This window comes from Lichtheimia ornata (assembly GCF_029851405.1).
Source record: "Lichtheimia ornata isolate CBS 291.66 chromosome Unknown scaffold00030, whole genome shotgun sequence".
NCBI classification, from domain to species: Eukaryota; Fungi; Mucoromycota; class Mucoromycetes; order Mucorales; family Lichtheimiaceae; genus Lichtheimia; species Lichtheimia ornata.
In genome coordinates, this window is record NW_026695350.1 from 152,573 (window position 1) to 171,353 (window position 18,781).

An 18,781-nucleotide genomic window follows, 5' to 3' on the forward strand; every position below is an offset into this window, starting at 1 on the left:
AGGGTTTGAAAAGGGGTTTTTTGTTACAAGATGCTAATGATCATCGTCATCATCATCATCATCATCATCATCATCATCATCATCATCATCATCATCATCATCATCATCATCATCATCATCATCATCATCATGAACAGGTGCTTGTTCTGCCTTGGTACGCTTGTGGGATGTGGATGCTTCAGCAGGTAGGTAGTGGAAGGATGATTTACAAGATACAACACACCTTTTCCTCAAGCCAATCTTGTGTTATGATCCCGTTTGAACGCGTTTTCATGTCCTGGTTTCCATCATGATCTGGTACATGGCTCTTGAATGGTGTTGTTCGCTTTCATGTAATGCTGCTGCTTATACAACTGGGGCCCAAGTATGCGGGAATGGCTGGTGATCTTTTGAGTCATGAGGTATGTTTGGATGGTGGACTTTTTGGTTCGGCTTAGTGAAGGAGACGCTTTTTGGTACCATCCATTGGGACCTATACATGTTGGATGAAGTAAGGATGGATAAGGTAAGAGCTCTTGGACCTGTGATACACTGAAGGATGGTGCCTATTCTAGCACATTAGCTGTAATAGAGTAGTTTTATGATCTATGGAAATAAACATGGTTGCGATGGATAAGACAGGATCACCGGTAATGATTGATGGAGGATATTATCTACATTATGACACGTATACTGGCGTTAGGTATTACAGTGGTGTCACCAAGGGAACAACAAACACCATCTCTTCCTTGTCAAGAAGCATCTTCTCAAGCAACATGCCTTCATCTTCCCCATGTTGCTGCTAGCACATCGAAGGATAACAGTATTGCACCCGCATCGGCATTAAGGAACAACCACACAAAATCGGCATCCTTAATAAATAAGCTTCTTTCTTTACCAGATGGTATTTCTATTCGACTATTTTTAGTGTGGGAGCGGTGGTAGTCATGAAGCACTTTGGTACAAGATTGGCTGGGGGATCTTGGCAGATGACAACCATGTTCAAAATGGATACACACCATCCATCATTCACACTCATCCCTAGGTTAATCATATGACTTGTAACCACAACGACAAGGCTTTATGCTGTATTTGTGAAGCAATCTGGTTGATTCAATCCCAATAAAGACTACACTTTTTTCTTGTATTACCATCACGCTGGCTTTAACCTTGAATCTTTACGGATTTCGCTAAAGCTTAATAAATGGGTTCATTTCATATATTGTGCAAGAAAGAAAATCAATGACATCTCCAAGGTATAGAGCTATATAGTAATGTGCATGCTGATGAAGGCCTTGGGAGAGCATAAAAGGCTAGGCAGTTCTTCAAGATGATAGCTAGAAGGATTCATGGTAATGTGTGTTTATAGAAAACGAGAAAGCGGTATGTCGATTGGTAAACCGCGTCGGCCAGTAGACTTCAGCTTGAGATCAAATGCCTGCAATCGAGCAAAATGCTGCACAAGGGTCGTCATGTATTTGGGAAATCTTTTCGACACAATAACCATCTTTTTGAGTTTTGGATGCCGGGATAGTGGAAGGAGCCATTCAATATTAAAGGACAAGTAAAACGCCAATGTCAAGTTTTCAAGTGAAGGACATCGCTGCGAAAGAAGCCGTAGAAACGTTGTCAATGACTGCTCATAAACATCGTCCTCGAATGATAGCTCGAGTGATTGCAATTGCTGTAATGCTGCAATTGAAAGCATCCATCCGCCACCTAGATCCTTGAATGTTGCCATCGGGTGCATGATTCGCATGGTATTGCGATACTCATAGTCGCTGGTGATAGTGCATGTGACCTCTTGAAGTGTAGACCTCATGCCTAGTTGTACATGATGGTCAAGAAAATTAAGTGCACTTGCAGGGTTGGACCATGGTGTGCATACAAGATCAATGCTTCGCACCGGTTTACCAATCAAGGTTTCCAATATCTCCCCTTGTAGCCCTCCATTATCAACGTTGATAGATTCGAGATTTGGTGCTTGTCCAATTACGGCTCGAATAAATGCCATCGGATGGCGGCTCATACGACGATGAAGATGCAATGATTGAAGGCGTGGAAATAACACATGATCGTTTATCAATATCGGGGCAGATGATGGCCAAGCACCAACACATTCCATAGCCAATGATTTGATTGTGGTTGAATGATCCCTTAGCAATTGTGCAATGAGATTCCCTTGAGATGAAGGACCATGCAAAGATAGTAATCGTAAACCCCTTTGAAGAGAGGTTGTACACTCTGGGACCGAATGCTTCTGAATTCCTCCAAGAAACAGCTGTTGCAACATTGGGCAATATCCGAAAATCGTTTGCATGTCATGATAGCGAGGCTGAGGATACCATAATGCCAATAGACGCAAACGTGGAAAATGTTTAAAGAGTGCTGGAGAAACATGATACTTGATACTAAAGGGGTTGCGTGGATTTTCACCAGTAGGGGATGCATAGCGTAGTTCAAGGTGACGTATGCTTGGATACGTAGCAGAGAGACGTGAGCTTGTGGCTATAAAGATGGTTTCTTTGGATGCAATCTTCAATTCGACAAGTGCGGGACAATGATCAAGAAGGTGATGTAAATGCAGTGGTTCTGGCATTGCGTGGCTACTAGCACTAGAATGCGAAGGCCCAGTCGCCATGACTTGTGGAGGCATCAACAATGGTGCTCGCGTAACTACATGGCAAGAGAATGAGTGAAGATTATGTGCGCGTGAATTACATCACACTTACCTGTAAGTGTGAGATCCTTTAAGGAAGGAAGTCGTAGACGTTTTGCAAGCCACTAAAGGGCGAATGGGGTAGACGCAATGATAGTCAGTGATTTGATGTAAGGAATAAAGGCATCCACTTGCATCCAATCTTTCATTGACCACGATTCATCATTACAGTGCATCTGGATACGAATGTTACCCACTGTTGGGATGATCCGTTCATTCCATGCTTGGCACACCTCAAAGCAGGCCACTCCTTTAGGAAGAGTGCAAACGCTCCCCAAGATCTTGGGAAGAATGTAGCATACAACAATTTCCAATGGCAACTCCGTAATAAAGTCAACTCGCTTCTTGGTGTCTGATGCTGATGGACTACCACGTACAACATTGTTCACGGGAAGTAAAGAAGCCATAAAGGCCCAATGATATTGTGATCGTAAAAGTAAAAGAGTGGGAAAAAGAAGGGATCGAACTTTAGCTGTGATGGAACCCAAAATGCATCATTACCTTGCGTCATAATCTTATGATGCATGATAAATAAACCCGCCACCGAATGCTTTGTAGCGATACGCTACGCTCAACACGTATGAGCTCCCTCATAATAACGCCCTTTATTTGTGATTAAGAAACCCGATTGCTTGATCATCCCACGATGCTTCCATGTTGGCCTAATACAAATACAAATTGACCATTGTTTCCCGTATCTCCTAGTCACGTAGAATCCATCATCAGCTTCAGATGTTGGACGATATTCATATCGATCGTGGATGGTGCCACAATTTGTAAACGCTAAACCATATGACGATGCAACGACTTTATCTTATGAATCATCTTCTATATGTGTGGATGGTGTATATGGAAGCTAGCTGTTGTATTCTACTTTAAGGGTGATGATAATACAAAGAAACTTTTCGCGGGGTGCACACCAATTGGTATGATACTTCTTCCAATACATCCAAGTCCCCCGTGACAAGGTATGTAATCCACTTCACCTTGAGACTCCATCATATGGGAAAGACACCATGACAATCAACGAGGGATGAGTTGCTGTAATAGTGGAGTAACCGTAAATGCAGCCGAACGTGCAGTTGGAGTGATTCTCAATGCTCGTAGACAGGGAAACGGTCGAAGAAGGGATTCCAAGCGCATCATCATGCGGGTGTTGAGGAGCTACACCTTGATCACATTTTGGTATGCTGACGATATCCAACTTGTAAACGGATAACGTTATCAAATGGGGACATGGGTCCAATGGATGATACGGCATGTGGCGTTTCTTGCAAGCTGAAATTGGCCCATATTCACTATTGGCTTGCATAAAAGACGTGCTCCATGCATGTAGAGACACCGGCAGATGATTGGATTGAGGGGACATGGGGTCTGATCACAAATGTTAGCCTGTGCCGTGTTTACATGCCCATGACATCCCATTCCTTACCATCACCGTATGCAATGGTTTCAACGCTTGAAATTGTATGCATCCAATAAAACAAGTGCTTTGATGTAAGGTACCATCTCCAGTAGTTGATCATGTTCTCTCGTTTCCAAGGAGGCCTTCCAATTCGAAATCCCAATCCAATTGCCATTGCTATTCTTGTCGTCAGCTGCTGCATAGATCAAGGTGCTTGCCTTCAAGGCCAATTCCAAGCACTATTTCACATCCAATATCCTTGAATCAGATTCCAGGTAACCAAAGGCAATGGTAGTTCACTTACGAGATAGATGAGCCTGTTGACTACGTTGTACGATGCTTCCTTTGTTGTAAACAGGTGATGATGATGTCTGGAATCCGTTGCTGGTACACGTTGTAACGCTTTATCATACGAGATGATAGTGGAAGCATGGTGTCCTTGATCACAAAAGATCCTCCTTGCACAAAGATATCCAACGGGTGAAGTAGGTGCAATACTCACCATAACCGATGCGTCGACCATGGCGACATTCCAAGTTGACCACAATCAGCAAGGAACGCAGCTCTGGTGTCGAGTGCTGGGACAAGCTCTTCAAGGCAATTGTGTACGGTGGTTGTCAATTGATGGGAGTTGCACATTGGTTGTTGGGTTGTCGATCGAGGTGGCAACAGGAGTTGGATGCAGCATGTCAAAAAGTTTGTTGTTGTGGTGGAAGCAGAACGAGGACTCATGCAGAGAAGAAATTGGCCGCTCAAGGAAAAGGGCGCGTTTTGTAACACGGCATTTCATTGGCGGATGACCACGCCCATCCTATAGATGCATACCCTTCTTTCTCAACCACTTTTATATGTAACCCCATATTTACTATCATTCAACATGCATAAATAGTAAAAAGATTCACTCTGGTCAGAATCCCATCCTCATTGCATATGATTTACATGCTGCATGATTATGTAGCTGCTGCACTTGTTTGAGTTGAACAGCAATCCATCCCCTTGTGCTTCTGCAACATGGTGTTTATCAATGTTCATATACATACTAAATACCCTGTGAGATCAGGTTGCGGCATGTAGTTGTATTACGAATGACGATGATGATGATGATGATGATGATGATGATGATGATGATGATGATGATGATGATGATGATGATGATGATGATGATGATGATGATGATGATGATGATGATGATGATGATGATGATGATGATGGATGCGTTGTTGCAAATACGTGATCTCATCCACCATGCAATTGCTGGATGCCATGGAAACGCCTCCAGAGGAATAAAATTTGCCATCTCACTTAAGAGTGCTACGCGATAAAGCAACCTTTTATATGGGTAAAGCGATGGGATGGATATCACTGTACCTAGCTGTTTGTTTGTTACACATGCATGGGGAGAGTTTGGAAGTAACACAAGGTAGGATAACACTTGCATAACCACAAGGCATATGGTTCATTTGATAAAGGAATCTTCCCGAAAGGCGTACGTGCTTCAATAAAGAAAGGGTGATTATGATCTATTGCTTCATGCATGCGCCGGTTATCAGGGTAAAGTAATCCCACGCATGCCATATTAATTGAGACTCCCACCACGCACTTACAATACGGGATCTTTACACGTAAACCAATAGATTCTTGAAAGGCGCAAACGTTTGCAAGATTAGCATTGACAAGCTGTGTTGATTACGATGGAGCATACATTGATGATAACGTAAAAAAAAACAACCTGCATCTTTATTTGGTAGCTCATTGTTCCACAAGCCGATGTTTTTCATCCCAAGTTTTGTTAAAGAATTCAGCCCGCCACCACCTAACGTGATAACTAGTACTCGAACGCTCTACATCCGTGCTATCTATAGACCTTTATTAGCCAGCATGATAGAATTTCCACATGCAAGTATGCTGTCTTCCTCCCTTTTCTAGTAAACAATGCCAGACGCCACTAAAGCAAGTCGTTGCCATGCCGTGCTATATGATGACAACATTGTTAAGCTGCTTAGAATGAGCAGCCATGGATTGTCTACCCATGCCTACCCACTTTCATTAACCACTCATGTTCTCCTATATCATGTACCCTTTAAAATGCACACATTTTGTGCATACATGCTGAAAAAGAAAATGATCCAAGTATCACAAAGGTATATTTCATCATGGTAGAAACGTGCTATAGCACATACAAGAGATATTTTGAGAAAAAGCTAAAGTAATCCATAAGGATGTTGAAAAACGTGGGCAAGCTCAGTCGAGGGTGATCTTCAAATCAGGTCTACGCTCCTTGAGCCGGCGGATTTCATGCATGTTAGCTGCCTTGGAACCATTGATTGCAACATGCTCCAGTTGTGTTAATGCGCTGAGAGCTTCCCAAAAGCCTTGGTCCTCATCCAAAGTCTCCATCAAAATTCCAATGTGCTGCAGATTCGCAAGTTGCTTCAAGACAAGCATGGAAGCCATCGATGGCGCTTTGGTGCAGGTAAACAAAAGCTTGGCTAAATCAGGGCACGCATGGACAAGTTGGTGAAAAAAGCTTTCCATTTGGTTTGAATCCCATTCCCGATAGACAAAGATCAATGATTGAAGCTGATATAGATGACAAATGGCATCAAGGACGTTGTTAATGTTGTTCATGTTGTTGGTATCAATAGCGAGCTGTCGAAGATGAGGATGATCAACATAGCGATGGAGGTATCCTTCGATGGGCGATTTGTTGTCAAGCTGAGATCCATCACCAAGTACCAATTTCAGCTGCTTCAATTTGGGTGGTATTGTATCAAGCACTACAGGGTGCGTGTTGAATGTTGTAGATGTGATGCATAGTTCTTCTAGCATGGGTGCATTGCGAGGTATCCACCATCCAGACTCATCGAGATGTAGCTTTTTGAGGCGTGGGTATTGGATGTCGTAGATGCTTGCGTCGTCAAAGGCGGTATGTATCTCCAATTTGATACTTTCAAGTGTCTGATGATGCTGCTTGAATAGCAAACTGAGCTCGGGATCAGGTAAGAGACGATTCCATTTATCCATGCAAATCACAAGATCCGTTATCCCTGGTTCATCACATTGAGGTCCTTGATCAGAGTAGCGAAGAACAACATGAGGGAATTTACCCGTAACGTGGAGGCTTCTCATGGATGGGTAATATTGGTGGATGATCGATGTCGATTGCAGATCAGGGCATGAATCAATCGTAAGCTGTTTGAGAGATGGAAAACGCTCACACATTGCTTTTATCTCATCATAGCCAAAAACATCAACTGCATTCACAATCGCCAATGTCGTCACTTTGGGCCATGTCATCTTCGGTAGTTGGGTGAGATAGTTGTCATCGCGCTGGAGTATTGCGAGTGAAACAAGATTCGGGCAGGTCAAAAGTACTCGTAAAAATGGTGAATCGCTCCTCTTTGGCTGCTCATAGATGTCATCCGTTCGCAAATGAGTCAAAACGCCGCCGACTGAAGACAATGACAAAAAAAAGTCATCCACGAACATGATACAATGATCTTCTACAAACAAAGATAAATAAACCAACCATGAAAGAATGTAGATACAACAACTTACTCTCAATGATTAACTCTTGAAGCATGCAAAAGTCGTTACCACGCAGCAAATCACAAAGCCATGAGTCTCTGCAATAGTACGAAATACACAAAGACTTGATATGCCGAGCGAAAATGCTGATTTGCGACCACTGTTCAAGATTTTCCATTTGCCGGTGTCCAGTCCGAAAACGTAATCCGCCAAGGCATTGGATAATACACTCACGCCATTCTTTTGACACATACAAATACGGGCACGGTATCGATGAATCCAAAGGTTCACCATCCTCCATAATAATGCGAATGAGCGATGTTGACAGAATCTCATAAGGCAGTTGCTTGATTGGGTCAATGCGTATGTTCTCACGTTGCACAGCATCCTGTCGGAGTCGTTGTAGCATAGCATAATGCGTATCCTTGGTGTCAACATCACGAAGCCCATGGTCACAGATATCGATGACATGACGCTGTTTCCCTTGTTGGCTGTAAATGGTGGCTGCGTATACATAAGCAAGTGCCAAATCAGACCGGGACCCCCGTATCATATCGGCATCGCGAAAAGGAGCGTCGAGATTCACGCCGTTTGACATTGTCAAAACGCGTCGATCCAGATTTGACAGAGCTGATTCAAGGGCCTCATGTACAAGAGTTGTCGTGTCGTAAGCAGGCTTTTCATGGTCTTCGTTGTCTTCAATAGGTGCAACATGTTCGTGCGGCTTGCATAAATCCAAAATAGAGTGTGTCATTATCGCTAAGCTGGGAAAGGAGTATGGCGCCACAAGTCGGAGGCGTTCCGGGATTTAATCGTTTCAGGGTGCTCGGGGTAAACAACAGCCCCTCTATTCATTCCCAACCACAACAGCTGCTTTCTATACTTTTCGACTCACTTTAACGCTTTACTTTTACTTCTTGTCGACATTCCTTCTTCGCTGTCTGCCATCCGATTCGTGTTCAGCCAACATCAGTCTCCTGGTTACGCGTCATCTCTTGGTTCCTTGTACCTTGTTACTTGTTTCAGCTTCTTCTTTACACGACCCGAACAACTTGCCTCTTCACAGTGACCCCTCCAGTGAATAACGATCGTCGACAACGGTCACCATCTACTCAAGCTGAACATCTTTGTATTGGGCATGCTTATCTTTACTCGTCCAACGGTGCCCAACAAGGCTATGAAAGATAAAGGTACTGGCAGCAAACCAAGGCTCTTGTGTTCATGCACTTTCAGATGGCTATCGGCAATGGTAGGTGGGTTGTAGTGGACAAGAAGGTGGTGTATGATTCAAGCAGATGTTCACCTTGTCCTTGATTGTGTATGCTTTAGTATCCAGATCATCAGAGAAGGATTGCCAGCTACACGACCTCTATTGCTCAACTCCTTGGAAGTGATCCAATTCGCCATGTTTGTATGTCTCTTCATCAACAGCGCTCTGTGAAGATATTGTCTGATGCTCCTATCATCGTACAGGTAATGTGGGTGTTGGTATCCAGGATGGAGAAGGTACTTGTATTGGTGATGATGGAGGATTGGATGATGGAGGATTGGATAATGGAGGATTGGATAATGGAGGATTGGATAATGGAGGATTGGATAATGGAGGATTGGATAATGGAGGATTGGATGATGGAGCTTTTGGAGACGTTTATTCACGGAGGATTGGATTTGATATATGTATCCACACATTCTGGATGTCCTACACACGTGGAACCATGACCGGAAGGAAACTGGTAAGACCATTGGAAGTTGCGATACAAGTGGATGATGAGGATTGTGGGTTAGCTAGTGTGTTTAGTGTAGCCTTTTTCTTTTGTCCTTTGGGAATAAAGCTGGTGAGTGTATAATGCAAAGGATATAATTGGTCTACTGGTGCTGGTTGGTGAACGAGATGATGGCATCCTATAGCTGTATACTTTGCCAACCTTTACCCTGATATCATCATCTATGCACAAAAAGCAATACTCGTATGCATGCCCAGGCTTTCTTGTCGACGCGTGTCCTATCATACAACATCCCTTTATAATTTTAGTCAGTAAGCCACGAATCATCATCCACTGCACTTGCCTTGCATAAAAAAACAAATATGCAGCCATGCTTGAATGGTCATCCAATGAAAGATCTCCTCCATCAGATAAAGTTAGCGACATCACATATGCTTTGGTTTTTCCCAACCTCCATAGGTTTATCTTTAATCGTTGCAATAAAAGATCTTTATGCTTAACTTGACTAAGCCGCTATCCTGCAAGTCGACGATAAGGATCAGTGAAACGCTGTATACAATGGGTTTACAATGTAGTCAACTATCGTTGCAGTAAAAAAAAGTTCGAATTATGGAAACGCTATGGCTGTGATAGTATAAAGGTAAATCCCACGGGCAATGCCTCGACTAATAATGGCCTAAGCTTGGTGTAACTTAGATCGGATACTTGTGATACGTGATCACCACGTAGCGAGGTCATCCTTACTCATCATAAACTTCGCATCATCATTTCGTGTTACAAGTAGAGGAATTGTTTTTATACAATGAAGCCTGATAGATGTTCTCCCTTATGATTTTAGAAGGGAGTTTAAAGCGACAAGTGTTGGTTCATCATGTATTGGGACATTGTGTGACGCAGATGATGATTCATCTCTCAGGAAGAAAACTGGTAAATCCATCGTAGAGGCCGTAATACAATCCATCATGCAACATATGAATGATGATACCTTTGTGTCTCCAGGTGCACGTTGCCCCTAATGGTGCCCGTCGTTTACCTTTTAATCTGATAAAGAAAGGGTGACACAAGCATGGAGGCGTGCAACACGAAAACGGCAAATGGCTGGTGTGGCATTGAAATCATCTTGTTAACCTAATACGATATCCCCCTCGCATTCATATTACTTCCCAACATTGCTGATGAATATCATTTTCGACACCGAAGCGATTTTTTACTTATTGTTTATACACGGATGACACAGGTAGTATAGCTATGGCAGGCAAGATGATGATGATTTGTGCATGAGTGGTTCCACAATTGTCTGCCTAGTATTAAAGTATAGAGGATCCTGCTTTGGTTATCAGCATTGCACTTACATAATGTCCCACCCTTTTTGCTTCTTGTACACTCTCCCAGCACTTCCTTCACAACAAACCCACGTAGCTTGTTCACCATTCAACAACACCAATGACTCAATCCCCGGAATGCATGTTGTCGACTCTGAATCTAAGCGCCCTTGAATTGTCAAAGCTTGCCAACTTCGACGCTGCTCTTCACGATGCCAACGTTATGCAACAGACCTCGCCCTCTTCAGCAATTGGATATATACGTCCAGCCATCATTTACAGCGAACAAGGAAAACAGCTTCAAGTCATCGATGTCTGCACCAAGGGACTCAGCCTTGCTGATACCAAAGATACACACCATGCTACATTGCAACACGCCAAAGATGTTGCCATGCAACGCCAAAACAAGCGCATTGACTTTATCAGCCAACTTCCCGTTGAGATTGTCGTTACAAGGCTCATTCCCCTGTTTATACGTAATGATCTTTTGGATTCGAGCATCCCGAATGCGTACATGCATGTGTCAAAAGTATGGCGCGATCGTATTCATGGATGCTTCGGTGGATTACGATTTATGGTGGCCGTTGATGAGGATCGCAAGGAGCAAAAATGTTCACAGCTCATTCAGTTTGCTCAACACACAACGGGATTGGTTGTTGGATGGTATTCACAAGGGACATGGCTAAGTGATTTACTACGTGAAAACGACTTTTGCATGTTACGGGAGCTACGCATTAATGGTAAGCAGCATCCTTTTTTCGATCATCCTTTCATTGAACGTTGCTTATTTAGGCTATGCAAATGTGCATGATACCGGCTTTCTCTCATCATTATCGTCAATCAACAACACCTTGACGCATGTCTATATCAGCCTCAACCGTGAACGCAACATCCTACCCACAGCCGATATTGTCTCTGCTTGTCCCAATATCGAGACACTTCACATCGTCAATCCATTCGATGCTGATATGAGTTCTCTTCCTATGACAACATGGCCTAACATGAAGACTTTATCAATCACCCAAGCAAGAAAAAGTATAAGCAGCGATCAGGTGGTCGAGATAGCCCAACGTTTTCCATCACTCAAAAGACTTACGCTGTTGCCATGCAACGATACCCAATCTGCCTTGGCCTTGCCACAATATTGTTTATCAATCACAAGGCTTCACCGTTTGATCAATCATCAAAGTGTGCAGCTCACCTATTCGGATGAAGGACATCCATGCAATGAACCAGGAATCACATCTCTCTCTATCCGCGGATTCTTATGGATCCCATGCAGCGATTACCACATCATTCCTTTATTGAAGCATTATCAGAAAAGATTGATCCACCTTGAATGGGATATTGCGGTTGACATCAAAGACAACGCTATTTACAGTATTCAGTACCCTCAACTTAAAAAGCTCGTTCTCAAACGATGTGGATGGTGGATCCCACGCAACTCACCTGCGCTTGAGGAATTGGATATCACAGCCGACACAATCAGAACGAACGGCCAAGTACTTGATACTATACCACCACACTTCCAGATACTCACGCTACGACTTGATGGGGAATTGATACTTTCCGGCAAATCGTCCATTGGACGCTATATACGCCGTGTCGCTCAAGAAACGCAGCTGAAGGAGCTCGCGGTTCTTGTCAACAGCAAAAACAATATGAATTGCATTGGGGAAATGCTTGATGCTATTTGCCGCTTGAATACGCTTACACGTTTGGAAATTGGTTTTGCAAATGCTTGGGATGGATATCAAATGGAGAGGTTTCTTGACCAGCTTACCAAAGGATGTCCTCATTTATCATGCCTTGAGATCAAATGCCGCAATGCACCATCGACACAAGCAATGAACACCTTGAAACGACTCACATCCCTAAAAGAAATGGCGTTTCCAATCAATCTCATCGATGACGACGGATAGTTCTGGAATGCGATTCAAACGTTTGCACAGCTCAAGAGTATTACTATTTATCCTGCTCGTGGAGTCAACAAGAATGCTATTATGCGTCTCAATCGGCTGAGGCCTGACATGAAGATCGTTGTCAACACAAAGTATAGCATGTTCTGATCCGCGCAGACGCAGTAAACATGAGGATATTGAAATACATTGAGTATGATGCCATGGTAGTAGAATAGTACATAGAATAAAGGTACATTGCATCATCTTTATAAACACGAAAATACACGTAGACGTGCACTCTTTGCATAGGATTGTTCAATAAGCCTATTATTTTAACATCACACGTTGATAGCAAATAAAAGCAGTTGTTTGCTTCATTGAATGTGGGTCATGTCCATGTATGCATCTTCTAATAAAAGTGCCTTGTATGTTATTGAGAACATCACTTCCACGTTTGGAAAGCTACTGTAGGTCCATCTTTTATAGGATTGATGCCGCATGATGACTCGGGTTGTTCGTGTGCCGCAATGTGCGCGTTGATGAACGATGATGGATGATAGAGCTTTGGATACTACTATAAAAATGAGCTTTTCAAAATGTAAGCATACCACGAGGGAAACGTGTAATCGTATATCGGGATTTTCTTCCATCATCATGCAGCTGAAAGACATCTTGTTTCCATTTGGAGCCCAGGCTTGAAATCACCGCCATCTTCTTCCCGCTGCAACCAAGCTTTTCCTTTCCCGCACTTGACCGATTCGCGCCCATGTCAACACAACCCAAAGCCAGCAATTGCATTCACAACAAAACAACCTTTGACGCTATGCGAAAGAACCACAATGTGCAGCAAATTATGTTTGGACGCAATGGAGCTCTTGAAAAGTTGCCTTTGCTCGATCGTTCTCTGGACTTGCTCCTTCCCCATTGCTCTCCATGTGGTGAATGCTGACAGTCCGAACACCCTTTTACGCGTCACCTCATATAGGTGTAGCTATAGGCAACAGCAAGGTATTACAAGAGTGAGGATTTTAGTGATTACATGGTATACTTACAGAATCATCTTTTTCCTTCATCAGCCTTATCCAACGTTGTCTCTTCTTCTCCCTTTTATCTCTCGGTCTGGTTCTTGCAAGCGATACTATAGAAGAAACAGCCCAAGACCGCATAGCTCAGATGGTTAAAAAGGATGCCCATGGCGATTGCCCATGTTTGTTTACGACGACTCGTTATCTTCTACAATACATATTCCTTTTCACGAGAGGAGCTCATGTTTGGATGTATGGATAGTTGGTATGGATTGGGGTTTCATGGATACTGGTGCATGTGATCGATGGAAGTATGGATTTCATGGTTCTTTGCATCTTTCTGGTGATAGACTGGGGGAGGATAGTAGCGGTATGTCTGCTGTTTTGGATGGTGATGAAGGTGATAGTTGCCTGGGAAGATTGGGGTGGCTTCATTAAAGGTAATCAGGGAGACATTATGGCAATGGTGGTTTGGGATGCGCACAGTCTTGTAGAAAAAGGTTGACATGGCGACCAAAAAATCTTCGACCGTGTCTTATCGCATACCGCTATTACAACATGAGATGTCCCAAAAAGTATTTCATCATCACCCCCCTATGAATGTGTGCATGCCCATTCTTTTGGTAACCCATTTTATGTAATCAACCCAGTAGACTTAGGATATTGCTTTACCCATCGTACGTAGACAGCTGTCGCTCATCACACGTATTTGTTTATAAAACATGTCTTTTTCGATCACCATTATGCCCATCATCAACTTTTTGGTTATATGCCAAAGCGTTTTCTTATCCTGGCCTCTCACCATGCTTCCTTGCTGTATGTAGAAAAACCTCGACCTTGCCCATAGAACACGAAAATACCGTTGTCCCAATCATAAAGTGCTTCCTCGAATAGCCGTCCCCTGCTCGCCATGATTCATCTTTTCATTACCAGCTCACTTAAGGCCATCCAGTCACAAGTTTTTTATTTGTTGCACTAATAGTATTGTTTGTACGTAATCCCCAAATGAAGCAGGGAAGTAAGAGGGGCAAGAAATTAGGAGTGGAAAATGCTTTTTAACCACGTACCCATAGCAACCAACAACCTCCACATTTATACATTACCTACCCTACCCTATAGCTACGGTATAAAGGTTCATGAGTAAGCGGGTGTGCAGCGTGTTGTCATTCACCATAAGGGTAGGAATGGGTAACGGCCGTCTTGCTTGAAAGATCCTACCCTGAGTGTACATCTTTGGATGATGATTCATGGCTTGCTGACAAAAATTACAAAGCGATGTTGTATGTATGGCATGACAAGCGTCGACAAAGAAAGACTGGGCATACGAATATAGCTTTTTATGCATAGATGGGGGATATCAGGGTAAACGTTGTCAAATTATACAGCTATACGATACCATCATCTCCTTCATAGACCAATGCAAGTAGCCAATTGTATCCTTTCCAATTATACGTTGACCAGCTTTATTCCCAAAGAACAAAAGAAAAAGGCTACACTAAACACGCTAGCTAAACCACAATCCCCATCATCCACTTGTATCCCAACTCTAAATGCTCTTACCAGTTTCCATCCTGCCATGGTTCCACGTGTGTAGCACCTCCATATTCTGTGGATAGAGATATGAAATCCAATCCTCTGTGAATAAACATATCCAAAAGCTCTATCATCCGATCCTCCATCATCACCAATACATACACCTTCTTCGTCAAGAATACCATAACCCACACCCCTTGTAACATGATGAGAGTATAAGACAATATCCTCATAGAGCATCGTTGAAGCAGAGACGTAAAGACATTGAGCATGGATCGCGTTCCAAGAGCATGGGCAATAGATGTCGTGTAGCTGGCAATCTTTCTGTAATATTCTGGATACTGTAGCATACACATTCAAGGATACGATAAACACCTGCTTGGATCGTATATCACCTTTTCCCACCTACCATTGCCAATAGCCATGTGAAATTGCATGAACACAAGTTTGTAAAGAGTCGTGGGTTGCTGGCAGCACGTTCATGTTCCATGGCCTTGTTTGACACCTCTCGACAAGTAAAGATGAGTAAGCTCAGTACCAAGATCCTCAGCTTCAGTAAATGGTGACCCTTGTTGACGATCGTTATTCACTGGAGGGCTTATTGCGAAGTGGGAAGCTGTTTAGGTTGTCTGAAAGTGGAAGCTGAAACAAGTAGAAAAGAACAAGGAAACAGGAGATGACGCGTTGCCAAGGAGACGACTTGTAGCTGAACACGATTCTGTTGGCAGATGGCGAACGAGAAATGTCGACATGGAGTAAAAGCAGAGCTTTGGAGTGAGTCGTCAAGTATCAACACGAGCTGCTGTTGGGGAATAAAGTGAATAAAGCAACTTTGTTGAGTGGGGAACGGAGCTCCACCAGTAAATTCTATGCTGAAGGGTGGTCACTTGTGTTGCTTTCTTCTTCACTCCGTACAACCAACCATATGACTCCTTGTATCTGGACCGATTTATGCAAACAACCCACTCAGCCAGTCTCCACTGAAAAGTATGCACAGCTTGTCCACGATTCAACCATTCGACTCCATGAACCCATTCACTCCATCTTGTCAGCTTTGAATGAACGCGTCATCGGGTTGACCAAACTTGCCAACTTTGAAGCTGCCCTTCGCGATACCCAAGTTATGCAACAACTCTCACCCGCTTCACCATGTGGATATCTTTGTGAAGCCACCGTTTACAAGGAACAAGGAAAACAGCTTCAAGTGATTGACATTTGCAACAAAGGGCTCGACGTTGTTGATCCAAAGGATAACGAATACGCCACGTTACAGCAAATCAAGGCCGATGCTATGCAACGCCAAAATACACGCGTCGACTTCATCACCAAGCTACCATTCGATATTGTTACTACCATGCTTTTTCCTATGTTTGTGGATGATGATTCTCCTTTGGATGCTTCTACACCATGTCCTTATTTACACGTGTGCAACAAGTGGCGGGATTCCATTCTTCAATATTCAAATGGATTGCGTTTCGAGACTGGATACAAAGAAGAACAAGCAGATCCCCAGCAACGTTGGCAATTGGCTACATTCGCACGACACATCAAGGCATTGCACCTTCGTCGATATTCGAAGGGACCCTGGCTATCTGATTTATTGCGTGACAATGACTTTTGCTCTTTGCGGGAGTTACACATTGGTGGTAAGTGGTAATGGTGGTGATGGTGAAGAGATCCATTTCATGATGAGTTCTTATTGATCGTGTTCATCATAAAAGATTTTTGGTGGGCCAACATCGATCACTTTGTTCCGTTAATGCAATCAATCGGCAGCACATTGACGCATTTGTCTATTCATGAGGTTCAAGGAATAAATATTTTGGACACCTTCCCCTTAGCCGAGGTATTATCATCCTGCCCCAATTTGGTATCCTTTGCCATGTGCCACCCAGATGATTTCGATTTCAGGTCCCTTCCAATGGCTCCATGGTCCAATATGACGGCATTGACATTTACCTTGGCAGGAGGCGTCTTTACTCGTGACCATATCACAAGCATCTGCCAGCGTTTTCCTGCTCTCAAGAAGCTTGATCTATTTCCATGCGCAGATGTCGCATCAGTACACGTGATACCACAGTATTGTCCTTTGTTGAAAAGCGTTCAAGTTGAGATACAGCATGATGTTGTAGGCCTTTTCTACTCGGATCATAGCGTTGGACATGAAGAACTTGCGGTTACAAAGCTTTCTATATTTACAGAGGAATGGGATGACGATGGCTTGTTTGAGAGTACTTGCTTTCTCTTAAGACAGCATCGTAGAACACTTGAGGACATCCAATGGACGTGGTCGCCTGAAAGAAACCACCGAGAGCTGTACAATATCCAATACCCACGCCTGAAGAAGCTATCGATACACTCTCGTGGATGGTGGATACTACGCAATGCGCCCATGGTGGAAGAATTATCCTTGGCCTCACCATCAATCATCAACAACCCTGAAGTGTTGGATACAATACCACCCAACTTGAAAACGCTCGAATTGAGATTGGATCAGGCACCCTTACCAGTTGACGAACGCGCCATCAAAGACTATCTTGATCGTGTGTGCCAGCAGTGTCGTCTCCATGAACTCGCTATCCAATTTGACATCATCAATACCTTTTGCCATGTGCGTGATGCTATCTGTCGCTTCAATACGCTTCGATCTCTGATGATGGGTTTCCCAGAGGATTGGCATGTCCACGAAATGGAAAGATTCCTTGTTGACCTTGTGATTGCATGCCCTCATTTATCCTCCCTTGAGATCAATTGCACCAACGCACCGACCACGTATTCAATCACTGCCCTGAAACAGCTTCAACATTTAAAGCAACTTACGTTTTCGATCAAGGACACGGATGGCTATGATAGCTTTTGGCATGCGATTGAAACGTTTTCACAACTCAAACGTATCCGTATTTACCATGCGAATCACGTCAGCCATGTCCACGTGGTGCGCCTTAGGAAACAGAGACGTGACATGAAGATCATAGTGGACAACACATTCAAGCGCTTCTGAACGCCCCCTTCAAATTGTGCACCATAGCTTTATCATTTCCAGGATTGCGGGACATTTATTTGCGTAGAATAAAAGGGATTTAGTATCTGCAAACATGTCTTTAGTAGTATGTATGCATGGCAATGGCTATGGAATGGGACGCTATGCTCTTGTAAACCACCATCATATATGATCAAAGAGGATAGCTATTCCTTAGCCCAACCAATTATCATAGTGAGCTATACCAATTTACCTCTCATTACAGACATCGCATTTCCAATAAAGCCGCATACCGTTAGTCCATGTACATGCTCACAGTGAATGGATGCTGCCGAGCTCGGTTGGTATCACGAGGACCCTTGCACGGCCACTCCAGCCTGATGAAAACGGCTTTGGAGGTCTCATCCTGATTGGGATATCAATGAAAAAACAACGCAAGTCTCTGAGCAAGAAGGAAACAGCGCTTGCAAGATCCTTTTTTGACACTTAGAGCAAAGGTGAGTAACAACGTATATGCGCCCTTTATCCATGTACACCATCTTGTAATCCTTTTCATGAAAATCGGATGCATGCCTTTTTTATCTAGGTCAACGAAGATACTATCCTACTATAATTAGCAAAACGCAAACGCTATAGTGCAGTAGCACTGTATACATGACAAAACA

The 18,781-nt window shown here is 43.4% G+C and overlaps 5 protein-coding genes across 5 annotated transcripts; 2 read left to right on the plus strand and 3 right to left on the minus strand.

Moving 5' to 3' along the window:
• Positions 1 to 1,342: 1,342 nt before the first annotated feature.
• O0I10_006661 (uncharacterized protein) lies at positions 1,343 to 3,105 on the minus strand (the record flags this gene model as incomplete). Its single annotated transcript, XM_058486688.1, has 3 exons — positions 1,343 to 2,655; positions 2,712 to 2,763; positions 2,932 to 3,105. 3 exons carry the CDS (start codon positions 3,103 to 3,105, stop codon positions 1,343 to 1,345), a joined length of 1,539 nt encoding a protein of 512 aa, XP_058342510.1.
• A 1,045-nt stretch (positions 3,106 to 4,150) lies between these two features.
• Positions 4,151 to 4,626, minus strand: O0I10_006662 (uncharacterized protein; the record flags this gene model as incomplete). Its single annotated transcript, XM_058486689.1, has 2 exons — positions 4,151 to 4,342; positions 4,408 to 4,626. The coding sequence occupies 2 exons, from the start codon at positions 4,624 to 4,626 to the stop codon at positions 4,151 to 4,153; spliced, it is 411 nt and encodes a 136-aa protein (XP_058342511.1).
• Positions 4,627 to 6,344: 1,718 nt separating this feature from the next.
• O0I10_006663 (uncharacterized protein) lies at positions 6,345 to 8,385 on the minus strand (the record flags this gene model as incomplete). Its single annotated transcript, XM_058486690.1, has 2 exons — positions 6,345 to 7,606; positions 7,662 to 8,385. 2 exons carry the CDS (start codon positions 8,383 to 8,385, stop codon positions 6,345 to 6,347), a joined length of 1,986 nt encoding a protein of 661 aa, XP_058342512.1.
• A 2,413-nt stretch (positions 8,386 to 10,798) lies between these two features.
• Positions 10,799 to 12,599, plus strand: O0I10_006664 (uncharacterized protein; the record flags this gene model as incomplete). The annotated part of the gene is made up of 2 exons (XM_058486691.1): positions 10,799 to 11,417; positions 11,470 to 12,599. The coding sequence occupies 2 exons, from the start codon at positions 10,799 to 10,801 to the stop codon at positions 12,597 to 12,599; spliced, it is 1,749 nt and encodes a 582-aa protein (XP_058342513.1).
• Positions 12,600 to 16,061: 3,462 nt separating this feature from the next.
• O0I10_006665 (uncharacterized protein) lies at positions 16,062 to 18,137 on the plus strand (the record flags this gene model as incomplete). The annotated part of the gene is made up of 2 exons (XM_058486692.1): positions 16,062 to 16,782; positions 16,858 to 18,137. The coding sequence occupies 2 exons, from the start codon at positions 16,062 to 16,064 to the stop codon at positions 18,135 to 18,137; spliced, it is 2,001 nt and encodes a 666-aa protein (XP_058342514.1).
• Positions 18,138 to 18,781: the final 644 nt, after the last annotated feature.